Below are 17,799 nucleotides of genomic sequence, written 5' to 3' on the forward strand. Positions count from 1 at the left end.
CTTTTTATGCGCACATGAACCTACACAAAAGTCCACTGCAGCAAATCCGCAAACATGAATGGAATGAACACAAATGTGGCCGCGGACGGGTCTGAATACTTGAGAAAATGTTAACACTACACGCTCAGACATACGTTGTTTTTAAAGTATCTTTATTAACTTACATCCAAAATTACTGCGCGCGAACGCACATTAAATGGCTGACTGCAACATGCTGCTCTCGTTTATGGTTTCCGTACCCTTCTAATGGCAAGCACCATTTGAAGGCCGCGTGGCTCCAGACACTTGAAGCCACTAACTATAAAACACTGTTTACACAAATGGAGACATATCTATTAAGTTGAAGCACCGTGTATGCCTGCAATAAATAAGGTTAATTCCTGTATGAGCAGTGACTGTGAACCACATTCTTACACCGTGCTCTCAACACACATTTGAGATGCTTGGAATTCACAATATTTGCATCAGTTTCTAAATTAAAGGCGTTGATTGTTTCTATTGTTGTACACGACATGAGAATTGTTTGTTTCCAAGTGTGCCAACGCGTTTTAAAAGGCTTCCAAACCATCCCTTTTGCTCCGCTGACGCATATATATTGTATGAAAAGTTTAGGAACAACATCAAAAAAAGGGCTAAGGTTCGCACCTCGGTTAAGGTCCCAAATCATTTCGGCTGCTTTCTTACTTTGCGGCAGATATTGCGCGCGGATGTTCGAATATGGGAAGTGCACTTTTGATGAAGCTTATAGCGCCTATTTTTATCTGTTAGGTGCCTAAAATCCAATTTTAATCGCCTATTAGGCGCCTAAAATGTGGTTTAGTTTTGCCTAAAAATCCGGCCTCTACTAATGGCACCAACGGAGTGATGGTGTCGCCATCTATTAGCAGACGACGCAGTCAGTATGGGACCTTTTTCGCGGCGAGGAGGGAATCTGGTTTGCAACCCGATAGTACGACGAGAGGACGGATCGGCCTGCAGCTTTCCGCGTTTGGCTGGTAGGTGCTTAAACTCCTAGCCGGGCTTTCTAATAACACTGACACGCTTATCTACGGACTTCAGTATGCGCGTGCTACACAAGGGGACAAGAATAAAAGTGTGACAGCGCACTTTCGGCACATTTTAACTGCGTTTGTTTTTCCGCGAAAAATTCAATCGGCTCGTGCCGTTGTACATAATAACACTGCTTTCGATGAAGACCAATCGTATTATTCTTGTGCATTTTTATTGGCATGTGGCGATTGACGTCCCGAAGCTGCGCCATCGCCCATACCGACTCCGCAGTGGGGGTCTCTGGATTAATTTTGCTCCCCTTAGGTTCTTTCGCTTGACTGAGAGCGCGCAGCGCACGGAAGTTTTTGCATGTAAATTCGTAATCGAAACACGTGTGCGGTGGCCTGCGTTCGGTCCGGCAACCTCGAGCTCAGCAGCTGAAAGCCTAACCACTGTATAACAGGGTGTATTTGTGCGAGGCATTTATGCTTATTGACGCCGGAAATTTCAGATATGTGTATAGCAGCTGGACGCGCAAAAAAAGGCAAGAAAAACTTCAGTACTCGTTCAAGCGTATGTTATAGTATACAAAGTCTCACCCTTCTCTTTCCTGCACACGTGCATACCTGCCAAGTTCCGCAATTTTATCACTAAGGGCCCGTTTTTAAGAATTGTTCGCGATCATCGTTGTTACATAAAGAATTTACGAGCTCCGCTTTGAGTGGTGTTTAAAGAAAAAAATTGAAAATGTCATTGACCGCATTTTGGCCAAATGATACTAGGCTCGTTTCTCCTTTAGGAAACAGCGAGGCTTCTCTAGGTGCGCTCTAGTTGTATCTCGTCTCGTTGTGATGCTGATACGGATATTCCTCTTTGCGGGTGATCGCGAAGTTATGAATTAGGCCAATATAAGAAAAAAATGGAGATAAAGATGTAGAAAGTATCCGGTATTTCCACGCAGGTTGCCCTCCTTGATGACCTTGTACCAACAACACTTCTGAGCGTTGTGTAAGCCAGCTGCATTGTACCCTTGCTATCAACGGCGCCGTTGGTGCGTCGTAGTTACGCGATGTCGGAAAAGGAACACTTTCAAGTGTTTACTCCATTTAAGCAGTGTCTCTAGGGATTCAAGAGCACTTTTTGCAGCGTGTGCAGACTTGTATGGACCTGCGTGTAAAATTATTCGATGTCCATTCACTTTGCAGCGGGCAACGTTCAAGCTTGGTCCTGATGCCTAGAGCAGAAATAACTTCCGGCTGAAATAACCAAGCGGGTAGAATAGACGAGCATTCGTGTTAAATAAGCGGATTTGAAACTTTTAGGTGTACTTTATTCATGATGAAAGTTTGAAAAGCTGCGCTCCGGCACTCGAGAACAAAAATGATGAGTGTCAAAGAGTGCAGCAGAGGAATCAAGACCCACATTGAGTTATATCACGTCAAAACACATGACTGAGCAGCTGGTATGCGTCACGTGCAACTATTTCAGAGTGCGCCACGAATAATTATCGCCATAGAGCTTCCCGAGAAAGGCATATTCATCAGCACTCTCACTGCTGGTCCTATGGCTTCACGGAGGTGTGTCTTCAGATGTTTCGCTCTTAGCTACGAGCTTTGAATGAAGGAACGCAACGTATCGAGTAAAGATACAACCCTTGGTATCTTTCACAAAATCTTCGCACTTCTTTTTGGCTTGCACCTTAGTACTTTCAGGATAGATTTGGCAGGCCTCCACATGTTAGTGCGAAAACTAAAGAGGAGGTTATGAAGGAAGGAAATGCTTGAAGTCGAGAGTGTAACGGAATCCCGTCTGGCCGGGGGGATACATTTCAAAACAAAGATACGCCGACCAGTAAAATGAAAAAATTGTAAAGACGTTTCGGCGCCCAGAACGGGGGCCTTGCTCACAATGGAATCACACCAAGAGGGTTCGCCTTTAAAAGCTATAGTAATCGCCTTAAGGGTCGCGCGTAAATCGGGTTAAGATTGGCCTCGTTACGATTAAGCGTGTGAGCCGTCGTCTATATCACCAGGGACTCGAGATGAAGCCGTGATGTTGTCAGTTTCTCTTTTTCGATGATTCTTGCCTTTTCCCAATCGATTTTGTGCTTTTTCGTCACCGCGTGCTCTGCCAAGGCGTTATTGCGGGTATCTCCTTTCTGCACATCACGAGCATGTTGCTGTAAGCGCGTCTTGTAACTTCCAGTTTCGCCAATGTAAACACCGTTGCAATCTGCGCAAGGAATGGCGTAGACAACTCCTGGGAGCTTTTCTTTTGGTAACTGGTCTTTGACATTCATCAGTTGTCGCATTTTCTTGGCGGGAACATAGGCAACTTGCACGTCATACTCTCGTAATACACGGGCGAGGCATTCACTTGTTTTCGGCACATAAGGAATAGCCGCACGTTTTTTGGGCGGAAGAGTGGCGTCCGGTTGACGAGGTCGTGATAGCTGTCGTTCTGTTGACCTGATGAAATGGCTTGGGTAACCACAGCTAGTGAGAACTTTTCGTACCCTTGACGCGTCCGCAGCGGCGTCAGTGGTGCTAGTGCATATTTCAAGAAATGCTTCGGCGCGGCGGAGAAGGACAAAACGTAGAATAACACCACAGAGCGCCAACTAACAGCTGATTTTATTGAAACCCGCGTCAACGAACATATGCTTTGCGTTCATCAACGACAAAATAAAAAAAAAGTGCATATCTTCTTGGCTCGCTGCATTAAACTGCTCACAACGGCTCTTTTTGGGTTGACAGGATGGACGGAACTGAAATGTTGGTAGCGGCCTGTGTGTGTAGCCTTTCTATATACGCTGAGCGACAACTTCTGGCCTTTCCTTGAGACGAGGACGTCCAGAAAAGGTAGACTGCCGTCCACCTCTTCTTCCAACGTGAACTGAATGGCGTCTTCCTGGCTGTTCAGGTGTGTCAGAAACTGGCTCACCGCTTCCTTATGCAGAATGCAAAAGCAGTCGTCGATGTAACGGAAGAAGATCTTGGGGGCAGGGTTAAAGGAGGTTAAAGCCCGTCGCTCCAATGACTCCATGGTGAGGTTAGCGGCCGTCACCGAAACAGAAGCACCCATGGGGGTCCCATGGACTTGCTTGCAGTAGTTTCCCCTAAAAACAAAGTAGGTATTGCTCAGGCAGAAAGCAAGGAGCCGGCGCAGGTCCCGTGCTTCTATTGGTGATCTTTCCGGTAGAGAGGCATCGCTATTGAGCGCAGCGGTGCATACGTCGACAGCCAAGTCAGTCGGTACACTCGTGAACAGGGACTCCACGTCGGAAGACACCATCACTTCACTGTCTTCGATCAGGGTGTTGCGGGTCTTCTCAACAAAGTCGTATGAGTTGCGAACGGGACAAGTCCCATGGCCAACAAGCGGGGAAGGAACACGGTGCAAGAATTTGAAGAGGCTGTGCAGAGGGGAGCGGGTAAAATGCACGATAGGTCGCATTGGAACTCCTGGTTTGTGTATCTTTGGCAAGCCATAAAATGCTGGCGCGGAACCATTATGGCATAGGAGCTTGTAGTAGAGCGGTTTTTGGCTCGGCGGGACGAACTGAAATACATCGGCGAGAAGTTTCTGTAGTTCCCTCTCCAACTTGAGTGTAGGGTCTATAGTGAACTAGATCTAGTTCACTGTAGTAGGGTACTTCTTGAGGCGGACATACGTGTCACCGTCCTACAGGAGAGACAGCATCTTGCGGTCATAGTCAGACTTGTCCAAAAGAACTGTCGCGTTGCCTTTGTCTGCTGGCAAAATTACAATATCTTTGTTGTCACGGGGGCTCTTCATAGCGGAATGTTCCTCACGAGAAAAAGCAGAACGGGAAGGCCCGCGATGAATGGCGTTGAGAACGCCCACCACCCGTGTGCGGGCCTCTTCGCGGCGAGTGATTTCAACTTGGCTGACCGCATTTTCCACAGCGCATACCAACTTCTTCCTATTCGGTGCAGCTCCTAGGTTGAAATTCAACCCCAAATTCAGAACAGCCTCTTCACCTCGGTTGGGCTTATACGATGAAAGGTTATGCACAGCGGGTTTTGAAACCATCGTCTGCCCTGTCTGGTGCTCGGATAGGAGCCTGCTTAACTTATTGTCATGAGCACGCTCACCTCTCTGGCGTTGACGTTCCATCTTCTGATTTGCGTGCAACTGAATGCTGGTGAACTCTGTGGGTTTCTACGTGGACACAGGCCACCACCCACCGCGGGTTCGAGCTTCGCGCGAGCCAAGGGCCCCGATCAGCCGTCACCACACACACACTGGGACACCGATGCAGTGCACTCAGCCTCCGCTGGGAGGAGAGCGATTCGCCGCAAAGAAATAGGCCTCCAATCTCACAAAGGAGACGTTTATTCACGTCGTCCTTCAGCAGTACACACACACTCAATCGTCACCCCGTCCCGGGGGCGCGCGAGGAGCAAGGCTCCGCTGCGCGCACGAAGCGACTCGAGTAATGCGCACCGCTAGCACGCCGCTGCAGGAGAATGTCCCCGCGGCAGTGCTGTGATCTCTCTCTCGTGTCGACCGTTGGGCCGGTTGCGAGAGAGAGTGGGCAATCAACGCAAGGTACGCCTGTCTGAGGTCGCTGGACCCCGAGTGACAGGCTCGAGCCGCTGCAGGTCAGAGGACACGTGCGGGCGAGCTCGAGTAAGCACTGGTCCGAGCGGCAAAGCCGGCACGGACAAACAGTAGCGTACGCACCTTACGCTGTCTCGGAGGGATCTCTCTCTCTCTGGGCCCCGCTCGGACGGTCGCGGGATGCGCGGCCGCCAAAACGGGTCCTGGATTCCCGCCAAAAGGCGCCAATGGCAAAGGCCCTTGGGGAGCCGGGGCGGAGCTGTGGCTAAATGACAGTGATTAGTCACCCAGCCGCCTCTCCACCGCCTGAGGCGGGAGCAAGGGAAAGAGGAGAAACGACGCGGTAGGCCGGCACAGCCGCGCAAAGGCGACGGCGGAAAGCCAGATTCCCACAACTCATTAGGACATTGGTGTTCTAGACGACAACGAGCAAAAAACGCTTCGTTCTCCAGTGCGCGGCCTTTTCCCTTGCAGTCCAAGATTCTTGCTTGCAGGAGCAGACGTTCCGATTTGCCAACCACACTGAGCCCAAAAGGCGTCGACACCGGTCTGTTGAGACGCAAGGAGCGGGGAACCAAGGCGCGGGCTTTGCATGTTAGAGTAAAATTCAGGTGAGCCTTGAATGAAGCAATACGGCAGTTGAGGCCAACATACTGACGAATCTTGGTGATGATTCCTTGGCCATGAGCCTGGCGAAGGTTGATGAAGTCGAGAGTGTGATGGAATCCCGTCTGGCCGGGGGGATACATTTCAAAACAAAGAGACGCCGAGCAGTAAAATGAAAAATTGTAATGACGTTTCGGCGCCCAGAACGGGGTCCTTGTTCACAATGGAATCACACCAAGAGGGTTCGTCTTTAAAAGCTATAGTAATCGCCGGCAGGATCGCGCGTAAATCGGGTTAAGATTGCCCTCGTTACGATTAAGCGTGTGAGCCGTCGTCTGTATCACCAGGGACTCGAGATGAAGCCGTGATGTTGTCAGTTTCTCTTTTTCGATGATTCTTGCCTTTTCACAATCGATTTTGTGCTTTGCTTGCCTGCACTCCAGCAAATATTTAAAACAAAGAAGTAAGTGTATCAGCCGGTGTCAGACCCGTCAGGTTGGTTGCTGCTGTAGTAAACAAAGTTGCGGGGCTAAACGCGTCTTGTCACTTCAAGCTCAAGGGGCGCGGCAGAGGCAATGCTCGTGCCAGGAAGCCTGGCAGCTCAGCGCTGAGCTGCTGCCCGTTGTGCATCGTGCATGCTAAACTCAAGCTCCAGTGCTCTTGATGATTGTGACTTTGGAAGAGCTCACTGCAACGCGGCAAGAAGAAGTCGATAAGTTGTTTAAATATTTCGCCACTAACGACCCTCGAGCGAGATTACATATACAGTACCCACTGATCCAGTGTATATGTCGCGGACGCTTTGCACGCTCGGGCTGAAGAAGATACGGCTAAGGAATGGCTATCAAGCAATTAACGTTCTTCCGCCCGTGCATACGCTGCGGTCAATGGCCCCTGCTTAGTGCTTGCTAACGATGCCGCCTTTGAAAACCGCTCACCGCGTGTATGGAAGATACCCTGGCACACTGACATGGTCTTCTTCATTTCCAGCTCTCCAGAGAGGATGACAGGCAAGGCATTCAGCCTTAACCGGTTTCTCTGAGTCAGTGGGTAAGATAGCAGTTATCTTGTGTACTGCGTCGCCGAATTATTTACCGTGTTCATTTTTTCCCGAACCACTGCCGCCTTGTGGCCCGGCGGTGGGGCACGTTTCTTTGTTCCTTGTTGTGATTTGCCTGTTTTTTGTATTTCCGGTTGCCTGTACCGAACCGTCAGTAGTTCTGCACGCGACTAGACGCCCTGGCGCCGGTAGAGTAAAGGGAAAGCGACTACGGCAGCGCCGGCTGGGAGCCTTATCGCGCTTGGTGGCCGCCGTCGCGCATAATGAGCGGTCGGGAAACTCGTGAAACCGACCATTGTCGGTCAAATCACGCGTCCGCCCATTCTTTACCGCCACCGAAGTTCACGGCTCAGTGAAGAAACCGGCGATACGTGAGCGTCAGCGATGACGTCGTATGAGCCCGCTTTCTTCGGGATGCATGGCACGCGGTCACATGCTATTCAAACCCCAGGAAGAATGAAAGGTAGGCAAATACGAGTGGAAAAGCATCGGTGTTAGGCAGGAGGCATGTAGTGGCATGGAAGGGAAGGCAACGGTTTCACACACTGAAACAGCAGCGTACGTAGAATGGCGTTAGACAGCTCTCTCGAAAAACGCAGCAATGGAAACATAGCCATCAACACACAAGTGTTTCCAATCTGCTGCTGATAAAAGGGCTAGTGTTATCACGAGGCTGTGCACAGCTAAAAATATATTGAGGCGGAGGGAGGGCAATAAAACGTGATGGGCACCACTCACAAAAAAGGAAAGCAATCAATATTATCGTCCTCGTTTAAAAGGAAACGGGGGGCGGGGAGGTGGTAGTGTTTAGAATGATATGATCGTACTTCCATGGGATAGCGTAAAGTATGTATTTTAGATATAAGCATACAAGTATAATTATAATCACGGCCCAAGGCGCCTTTAGAACTCGGCTATTTGTCAAACACTAAGGAAGAGCGAGCATATTCCACCGAAATAACCAACAACGGAGACAACATATCTTTATTTCCTTGTCCTGGGTTTCCTAGCCAGGAAGGATTGGAAAACGACAACAATGATAAGAAAGACGCTAGCATAAACACCGTACTTTCACGCACTTTTTGAAATGCATCTAGAGGTTTCTAAAGACACGATTAGACAAAATCCAAGTCGAGTGCTAATTGGTGTGCGAGTAGGGAAAACGCACGAGACAAGAAAGTAAAACTCAAAGATTATTTGTTAAGCAGCACAGAAAAGGCATTTGGAATTTCACGTCTTATACCCACACGGCTGCTCCACGTCCTGTGGGTGTACGGTGCGAAAGTTAACCCCAGTTATCACCATAATGCCGGCGCCGGAAGGCGGTGCCGGTTCGGCAAGACCCCTCAGACATGGCGCATGCCAGTGGTTCCGCCTTTCTGAGCCGCTCCGCCGCAACGATTGTTATCGCTGACGAAAGGGGCAGCTGCCACTGTCGTGGCGCGGTCAGTCGAGGCAGTTGTCGAGGTCTAGGCGATGCGCCATGGACAGCTCTGCGTCGTTCGGAAGGAACTTCGACCTGGCCGACAGGACGGGCCGCGGAAGCGCCAACTCCCTAGGCGGTTTCCATCTGCTTGCTGCTGCCGTTGCTGCTGCCGCAGCCGCACTCTTCGTGGTCACACTGCTTTGCCTCAGGCGCAACAAAGCGGACAACAGTTCCAGGAAGGTACGTAGTCGTAACTTTCGGGCCAGTGGCGGTAACTTTGGGCCTCTTGGTGGTGCCGGGTGCACAGCTGATACCTGCAAGGCTGTGGACGCGCGCACGATGGTCGCACAGTGAGCTGCCGAGAATCGTTGCGAGTAATTTACGGTAGGTGAAACTTCCTTATGTCAACCTTGGAGTAGTTCGCAATGATACACTGCATCAGACTGCTGCGCTTAACCACTAAGCGAACGACATTGCTTGAAGTACTTGCCGGACGCTCACCGTAGTCTTTTGAGGATATATGGTCGTGTACATTTAATGCATTTTGACATTGGCCTCATGCTCAACCTGGCGAAAATTGTTAACCATTGGACCAGAGAAGAGGAGCTGAAGTTAAGTTTCTTCATGGTAGTTCTTTTTCTTTTAAGTTCCTTTTTTTTTGGGGGGGGGGGGAGGGTAAGGGGGGGGGAGCGCTCCAAACGTTTTAGTCAGCCATGGAACTGACACGACGATATAGGTGTCACTATTTTGTAAAACAAGCATTCTAACGTCGAAAACATCTCAGGAGCGCGAACTTAATTTGGAGAGAAAGAAATCAATAGCAGCCAGATTAATAACTACCATCTCTGAAACTATCTAAACAACTCAAGACCTATCTCTGAAATTATCTTAAAAAATGATGTAAACAGAGCAGCGCCTTCCAAAAATTTGATTCTTTAGCAGAGAACGCATCGCATGTGCTGTATGCCAAATGTCTACAGGCCGCAAACGCAGCAGTCGCCAGAACGTGTGATGGAGCAGTAGCGGCGATGCTTGGTCCTTCGAGGCTCATGACTTTTCTCATTGCGTGCAGCACTCGAACCCCAGATGGTAGTGGTAAGGTGGAAGGTTGGGCGAGTTGAATCTTATTCATGATGAAGTTAGCGCCAAAAACGGGGACCAAGGTAGGAGAGAAGGCACAACACGAGCGCTTCGTGTCCCAGATGGGACAGGAAGATCCTCGCTCACGACCTGGAGGTGGTTGCGGTAATTACCGCGATGCATTAAAATTATTTTTATGCGTTGCTACAAGTGCGATTTAGAAGAAGCGCAAGATTTCACCGCAGCGGTGGCCTAGTCGTTTGAGCATCTGCCTTGCATGCGGGAGGTGCGGAGTTCGATCCCCAGTGCCGCCGGGAGACCACCGGTGATACAATGGGCACAAGCTATCCCCTGCCAGGTGCTCGGTCGTTAGGGTAAAATGCTTGGGGAAATAGGGTCATTGACCCCAACGTGAGTAGAAACGACACAACCACCTCGTGCCATGGCGATCTTTGGCCACAGCTGCCCTTGCGCCATAAAAATCCGTCATGAGAAGCGTAACATTTCCTTTATTGCTAAGCTAACCATCTGAGTTGGATAATTTAGGTTCAAATTTAAACCCCGACAAAAGGATGTTCTGCAGGAAATATTCAAAGTGAACGGTTTGGCCATACACAATGCCAATATCGATGGAAACGAAACAGGAAAAACCGCAATGCGCCCTTCTTCGTGCTCAGACTTAAGCACTAAGTTTTGACATTTTCAGAAGCGCTAAAACAACAAGGACGCAGAGAGAACAGACAGGGACGAGCGCTACTTCCAACTTGGAAGTAGCGCTCGTCCCTCTCTGTTCTCTCTGCGTCCTTGTTGTTTTAGCGCTTCTGAAAATGTCAAATCTGCACCAACTAGCCCGATCCGCTACCCTTCTTAAGCACTAAGTGTTACGGAGCCGATGATAGCGTGTTACGGAGCCGATGATAAGAAAATTTCTGCCTTAGTTTTGCGGAATTTTGAAGGTTCTCGTGGTACACATTGATTCTAGCGGTAATTTGCAGCTTGTGATTCCTTCAGTTTATACGACCGCTTAGACATGCGCTGTCAATCTTTTTATGAAACTCAGATTCTTATAATCTGCACTTAAATGGTTGTAAGTGTTGAACAACAGAGCCCGTGCACGTATAACATGATTCCTATTCCCAGATGTCAGATCCGATTAATTTAAGCCAACTAGAAAAATAAGTGCTCTAAATTTTGCAGAGATGCTTACCGTCAGCTGCAAAGTTTCTTTCCTTCACTGAATTTCTTCCTTATCCTATTACAAGTCTTTTTACAACTTTGAGCAAGAAAACTAAGGCCTCGACGCTCACATCAAAAAGGCAGAAAACCTTTACCGATTGACGAAGGTGGTACAGCAGGAGTCGACGAACACGTGAGACATGGACCAATAAGGCGCTAACTTTCAAAGTGAATGCTATTGGCAGCATGAAGGCCCTATATTATACAGAAGCGGGCGCACACACACACAAAAGAAACTTAACGCACGCGCGTCCTAATGCGGTTGAGGAACAGTGTTCCTTTGCAAAACAATTAACTGATGCCTCACTGGTGCAATCCGCTCGTTCCTTACTTATAAATGGTATCTTTATAATCTCAGAACAGATGCCGCTGTGCATGCTCCTGGCTGGTGTTGTACATTCACTGTACAGTGGATTGCAGGATTTGTTGGGGTAATCTTAACAATGCATGAACAAATAACCATCCCTTGGTTGCTGAGTAATACTTGTTGGGGGGCTAGTTGGTGCATGTTTCCATAAAAGGGTTGTAGCGCCGAAACAGACAACACACAGAAAGCTAGACGGGACAGGCGCAACTTCCAACCCTTTTCTGGATCCCTTGGTTGTTTCGCATTACGCTTGTGTTAATTCAGGCTATCATTTAGGCATTTTACGGTATGCTCAATTTGCTCCCGCCTTGCCGCATCTCAGTGGAAACCGGTACATCGCCCCTTCTGCGCAGTGATTACACTTTTTGTGGTGCTTCTTGCATTCATTTGTGCGGCTGAAGAACGGGTTTGTCATTTTGCGCAACTTTGACAGCTTGTTTGGGGCAGAATAAAGGTCATACAAGCGTTGCGCAATCAGGGTGTAAAAGTGTGTTATGTGTAAATATTGGAAGATATCTATAACGACTGCACAGCTACCATAGTCCTCCATAAACTCAGCAATAAAATTCCAATAAGGAAGGGTGCCAGGCAGGGAGACACGATCTCGCCAATGCTATTCACTGCCGGCTTACAGGAGGTTTTCCGAGGCCTGAAATGGGAACAGTTAGGAATAAGAGTTAATGGAGAATACCTATGTAATTTGCGATTCGATGATGATATTGCCTTTCTAAGCCACTCAGAACATAAACTGCAAAGCATGATCAATCAGTTAGACAGGCAGAGCAGAAGAGTAGGTCTTAAAATTAACATACAGGAAACAAAAGTGATGCTCAACAGTCTAGCGAAGTGCTTGAAGTGATAAGGGAATACGTCTACTTAGGGCAGGCAGTGGCCACTGATCTGGATAATGAGAGGGAAATAACTAGAAGAATAAGAAGTGTGGAGCGTATATGGGAGGTTATCTCAGATCACGAATGGCAATTTACCAATATTCCTCAAGTGAAAAGTATGCAACAGTATATCTTGCCGGTACTCACCAATGGGGCAGAAACGTGGAGGCTAACGAAAAGTGTCCAGCTTAAGTTAAGGACACACAGCGAGCTATGGAAATAAAAATAATAGGTGTAAAGTTAAGAGATCGGAAGCGGGCGGAGTGAGTGAGGGAACAAACGCGGGTTAATGACATCCTGGTCGAAATCAACAGGAAGAAATGGGCTTGGGCAGAGCATGTAATGCGAAGGCAAGATAACCGCTGGTCCTTAAGGGTAACGTAGTGGATTCCAAGAGAAGGCAAGCGTAGCAGGGGCGGCATAAAATTAGATGGGCGGATGAGATTAAGAAGTTTGCGGGGATAAAGTGGCCGTAACTGGCAAAGGACAGGGTTTATTGGAGAGACACGGGAGAGGCCTTTGCCCTGCAGAGGGCATAGTCAGGCTGATGATGATGATGATTGGGGCAGAAAAAAGCAGTATGACACTTATTGTAATGGCAATCCTCTTGAACCTTACAATATACCATGCATCTACGGAATTATCGCTCCCTATAGATTTCGTTCTGTGGACTGCATAGAATGGCTCTTGCGTATCTTTTTTGAGTAAGCATTCTGCAAATGAGACCATAACTTCCTTCTGGGAACGCGCTCAAAGCAGGTAATTAGATTGCTCCTCAAGTCTAGTTGGCATCAAGAGGGGACAAGAGTTGCTGGCGGCGTTGATGAAGCCCATGCTAGCCATAGCCCTCTTCGCAAGATTCTAACGGGAGAACGGATATGAAGGAAGTGGTTTGTGAGTACGGGTGGTAGCAGAAATTTATTTCCCTTTCCAAGAAGATTAGTACAAAATCCAGAAACTGAAATCTATTTTCAACCAGTACCTCGTGCGTAAAGTCTGCTGGTTTAATACACTGAGTGAAAAGGCTTAAAAGGGACGTAAGGTCTCATTCAACGCTAAAGCGGCTGTTGTCACTCAAAGTTGAAAATCAACAGATACAGGAACCGCTAAAATATTGAAACTCTCTATTTGGCTAGACATCGCCAGCTGAAACCCGCCGATATATACAGGGCCCGATGCAGACATATTTGCGTCGTCGCTGTCGTCGTCTCCTCCGCATACGTAGAGTTCGGATAAAGATGTAGAAATTCCATGAACTTTGCCATTGACACACCGGCAGTGTTCCGAAACGTCTTCGCCGATTTGAGTTATAACAACTTCGTCAATATGTCCAACAAAATGACCCAAGAAACAGCTTTGTTGAGCCTGTCTTTTCACATCATGATATGAGCTTGAAGTAAGAAGACTGGAGAGAGTTCGTTGAGTACTGTAAAGCTCACATGAACTCGCCTAGCTAGCGCCGACTTGGGAAAATTCTTTGAGACTGTCAAATGTTAAAAAGAGAGGACTAAAGTCAGTTCCATGCTGAGAGTAGGGCTTGGTGCAAATTTATCACGCGTTAGCGAGATAATGCAATATTCCACGGGCCGCCATACTGCGCGCAGCTTACGTGCTGAATTTATTTGTTGCACTCATTTCCGCGCCGGTTCCTTATCATCGATCTCATTTATGCCGTGATTATCACAGCGCCATCTCCTCTAGTTGCCCTGGTTTTGCGTCGTCGCTGTCGTCGTCCCCTCCGCATACCCCATTCAATAGCAAAAAGTTGGTCGCATGTGTAGACATGTACAGCCACCCTGATTTTTAATAATATAGCGCGAGCGTCGACAGAACTGCTGGTCAGCGCCTTATAACGGCGATAAGCGTGCAACAAGGCGAGAGTTCGCGCACGCGCACGAAGGCAGAGCGTCGTCTGCTACGCTGTTCCGAGCACGAGGACACACGCCCTGCCACAATATCAGTTCGCAAGATCCCGCCAAGTCGTAGAGCGCATGCGCATGATTAATATGTGAGACTGCATGAGACGTGATTTCTTTCTCTCTTTTTTGTTTGCTTGTTACGGGAGGCCACCCTGGCCATGCAAAGTTGGGATAAGAAAAAATATAATGAAAGAAATATAGCAGCACATTGAAACAATTGCCTGGAGCGCGGTAAACGGGCTTCCAACCGATGCCTTTTTATACCGCCGAGACACTGCAAGGCTGATTAAAGAGCTGGTTGGAACCCCGTTTATCGCGATCCAGGCAATGGTTTCAATGTGCTGCTATATTTCTTTCATTTTATTTTTTCTTATCCCTACTTTGCATCGCCAGGCTGGCCTCCCGTAATAGGCAAAAAAAAAAAAGATAGAGAGAAAGAAATCACGTCTCATTCAGTCTCACATATTAATCATGCGCATGCGCTCTACGACTTGGCGAGATCTTATTGCGAACTGATATTGTGGCAGGGCGTGTGTCCTCGTGCTCGGAACAGCGTAGCAGACGACGCTCTGACTTCGTGCGCGTGCGCGAACTCTCGCCTTGTTGCACGCTTATCGCCGTTATAAGGCGCTGACCAGCAGTTCGGTCGACGCTCGCGCTATATTATTAAAAATCAGGGTGGCTGTACAAAGGTTAACGGAATTGAGGATTCGCGGGCAAAAATATTTATGTGGGGACAGACAAAGCAGGTGAATTAAAATTAGTAGAGTTAGGCTTAGCGCATGAGTGACCAAAAAGCTGTTATAGCTTTGGTTTAGCCATATAGCCCAGCATTCTGCCGTGGAATCACACTGCGGTTACGCTCTCCTACGCCCTCGTCATAACCTCCTCCTTCCACAGTATCAGCCCACTGGGTCTTCCTGTAGCAGCCACCTTCCGGTTTGGCATTTCTCCGCTCTCGCCAAAACCTGACAAGCCCCTAAGTCAGCCGCCGCCTACACAACTCTTAGTTGCCTACGTGCCATAAAACCCAACACAGCGCCTACCACCGTCTTTCTGTCTGCGCGCTCGCACTCGCCCTCTCCCTCCTCTCTCCTAAACATGGAGTAGGGGATTACCTCTCTCCACTTTGTCACCTGCACACCGTGGCCGGTAGTAGCCACCTGCCCACGCCTGGCAATTGCAGGTTACCTTCAACTTGGATGCTCTATAGCCGCTTTTTGAAATGCCACGAAAACCTCCCATCGAGCTAGGACGTACGACGAAGCGCTTAAAAAGGAAGTCCGTGACACAATGAAGCCGTCAGTAATGACCCAGCGCACCTCTCACAATCACGCGGCTGAGTTTCTCTTGCAAACGTGAGTTTCTGCAGCGAGCTGTTCGTTTTTCTGCGTGCTGTACCCTATGGTCACTCCACGCTCCTTCACTGTCTGGTTACGATATTTAGTTGGTGGATTTGTTCGTGTTGGGTTTGTTGTGTAAGAACGAAAAGTGCAATGACGGTCTTGCTCACGGAGAACACTGCGTGCCAAAAGAACGCTGCCGGCTACCACGCACTCTGTGGTAAAGTGCACCAGGTTAATTTCGACAGGTTGGGCGAACATGAACTGAATGATAGGAACATGGGCGTATTTGCAGTTTACCTTCACGTAATCACGGCCATCTTGACTGCGATCGCGTCCTCGAACTCATGCCGCAGCAGCCTAACTCCATAGCCGTGACGCCTTTTATTTCTTAATATATATCTTGCCCACGAGAGTTACGCGTGACGGGGTTCCAAGAGTGTTGTTTTGCGGTAGAACTGCTCAACGGATTAAATGACAGCTTTTTCTTACTCCACATTGCAGGTTAACGCGTTACTGAAAGGGGTCTCGAATTCGCTCGGGACCATAGCGATTTTCCTACAGAGCATTATTATCATCGTCATCAGCCTGACTACGCCCACTGCAGGGCAAAGGCCTCTCCCATGTCTCTCCAATTAATCCTGTCCTTTGCCAGTTACGGCCACTCTATTCTCGCAAACTTCTTACTCTCACCCACCCACCTAACTTTCTGCCGGCCCCTGCTATGTTTGCCTTCTCTTGGAATCCACTCCGTTGCCCTCAAGGAGCATCGGTTATCTCGCCTTCGCATTGCAGGCCTTACCCAAGCCCACTTCTTCCTCTTGATTTCAACTGGGATGTCATTAACCCGCGTTAGTTCTCGCACCCAGTCCGCCAGCTTCCGATCTCTTAACGTCACATCTATCATTTTTCTTTCCATAGCTCGCTGCATTGTCCTTAACTTAAACTGAACCCTTTTCGTTAGCCTCCACGTTTCTGCCCCATAGATGAGTACCGGTAAGATACAGCTGTTGTATACTTTTCTCTTGAGGGATATTGGAAAATTGCCACTCATGACCTGAGAGAACCTGCCATATGCGCTCCACCCCATTCTTAATCTTCTAGTTATTTCCCTCTCATGATCCGGATCAGTTGTCACTGCCTGCCCTAAATAGACATATTTTCTTGCTACTTCCAGCACCGCGCCATCAATTGCGAACTGCTGTTCTCTTGCTAGAATGTTGAATATTACTTTGGTTTTCTGCATGTAAATTTTTAGCCCCACCGCTATGCTCTGCCTGTCTGTCTCTGCTTGTAGAGCACTTGGTCCTAATTTCTGACATTTGTGGGCTGATGGCTCTCGGAAATTTGACACTGTAAAGCTGTTCAGCTCGCATCCTCGGAGGAACCTGACGGCCTGGCCAAGAAGTTCCACAGACTAAACATGAAATGACGTGCTTTTTATTTCCGAAAAAGAAAAGCATATGCGCTGAATATACTGCAACTAATCTCTTCTAGGCCTTACACAGACGAAGGGCACGAGCGTTCAGAAATGCGCCGCCCGTGTTCCCGAACGGATGGATCCCAATAATTGAGTCACAGGATCTTCTGGCAGGACAAGTAAAGCCTCTCAACGTTATAGGTGAGTCGCGTTGTCGCATTAGAAAGGTGGTATGCAGCGATTTACTCGCGAAGAGTCGGTGGTAGCGCACTGAAAGAAAGAGAATTTTTGGCTTGGTGTCTTTAGCTCAATTTATGGCTGCATCTCCTATGTTCTTTTCCTTCCTAGGTTTTTTGAGATTCTTTGCGAATATTTTCATAGAGCGGTTTTGATTAATGTAAACTGCTCAAATTTAAGCCTAATTCTAGTTGCTGTTCTTTCTTCGTTGTTTTGACTTTCTTGCTGTCCTTTTAGTTTTTAAATACTGTGCTACAGAATCTGATCTTCTGAAATTCTATTGGCTATGCTCTTGAACTGTACTTAGATGAGACCGGGACTACTAAAGCTGCGCTCAAGCGGATTTTAGCCGTTACCTCGTTTTCTCTTTTTCAGAGAGTGACAAAGATGTTTAGAGACATTGCGTTCAATTGATTCTAGAACCTGTGAAGCAGATCTCTTCGTTCAAAATTTATTTCATTTGTTTTTATCATCTGTATACCCTTGCCTGAAGCTATGGCAGGAGACGATAAAATTTACAAACAAATGTTAACAATCAGCAGCATACGAGATACAATGAATGCACAAGGAAACGCACAGTTAAAGCACGTAAGCTGAAAATCGCTGAACCTGAAAGCTCTTTCAAAGGCAGAGCTCGA

The 17,799-nt window shown here is 48.0% G+C and overlaps 1 protein-coding gene across 1 annotated transcript in view; it reads left to right on the top strand.

Annotated features, from left to right (window-relative positions):
* The first annotated feature begins 8,726 nt into the window (after nucleotides 1–8,726).
* The window catches only part of LOC149353634 (cholesterol 7-desaturase nvd-like), a 38,958-nt gene continuing 29,885 nt past the window's right edge, over nucleotides 8,727–17,799 (top strand). Inside the window, exons 1-2 of the mRNA XM_089575842.1 lie at nucleotides 8,727–8,909; nucleotides 17,002–17,125. Coding sequence (XP_089431968.1) covers nucleotides 8,727–8,909; nucleotides 17,002–17,125 — 307 coding nt within the window. The remainder of the gene's footprint in view (nucleotides 8,910–17,001; nucleotides 17,126–17,799) is intronic.

Source organism: Amblyomma mixtum, chromosome 3 (genome assembly GCF_055824585.1).
Source record: "Amblyomma mixtum isolate Tamu chromosome 3, ASM5582458v1, whole genome shotgun sequence".
Lineage (NCBI taxonomy): Eukaryota > Metazoa > Arthropoda > Arachnida > Ixodida > Ixodidae > Amblyomma > Amblyomma mixtum.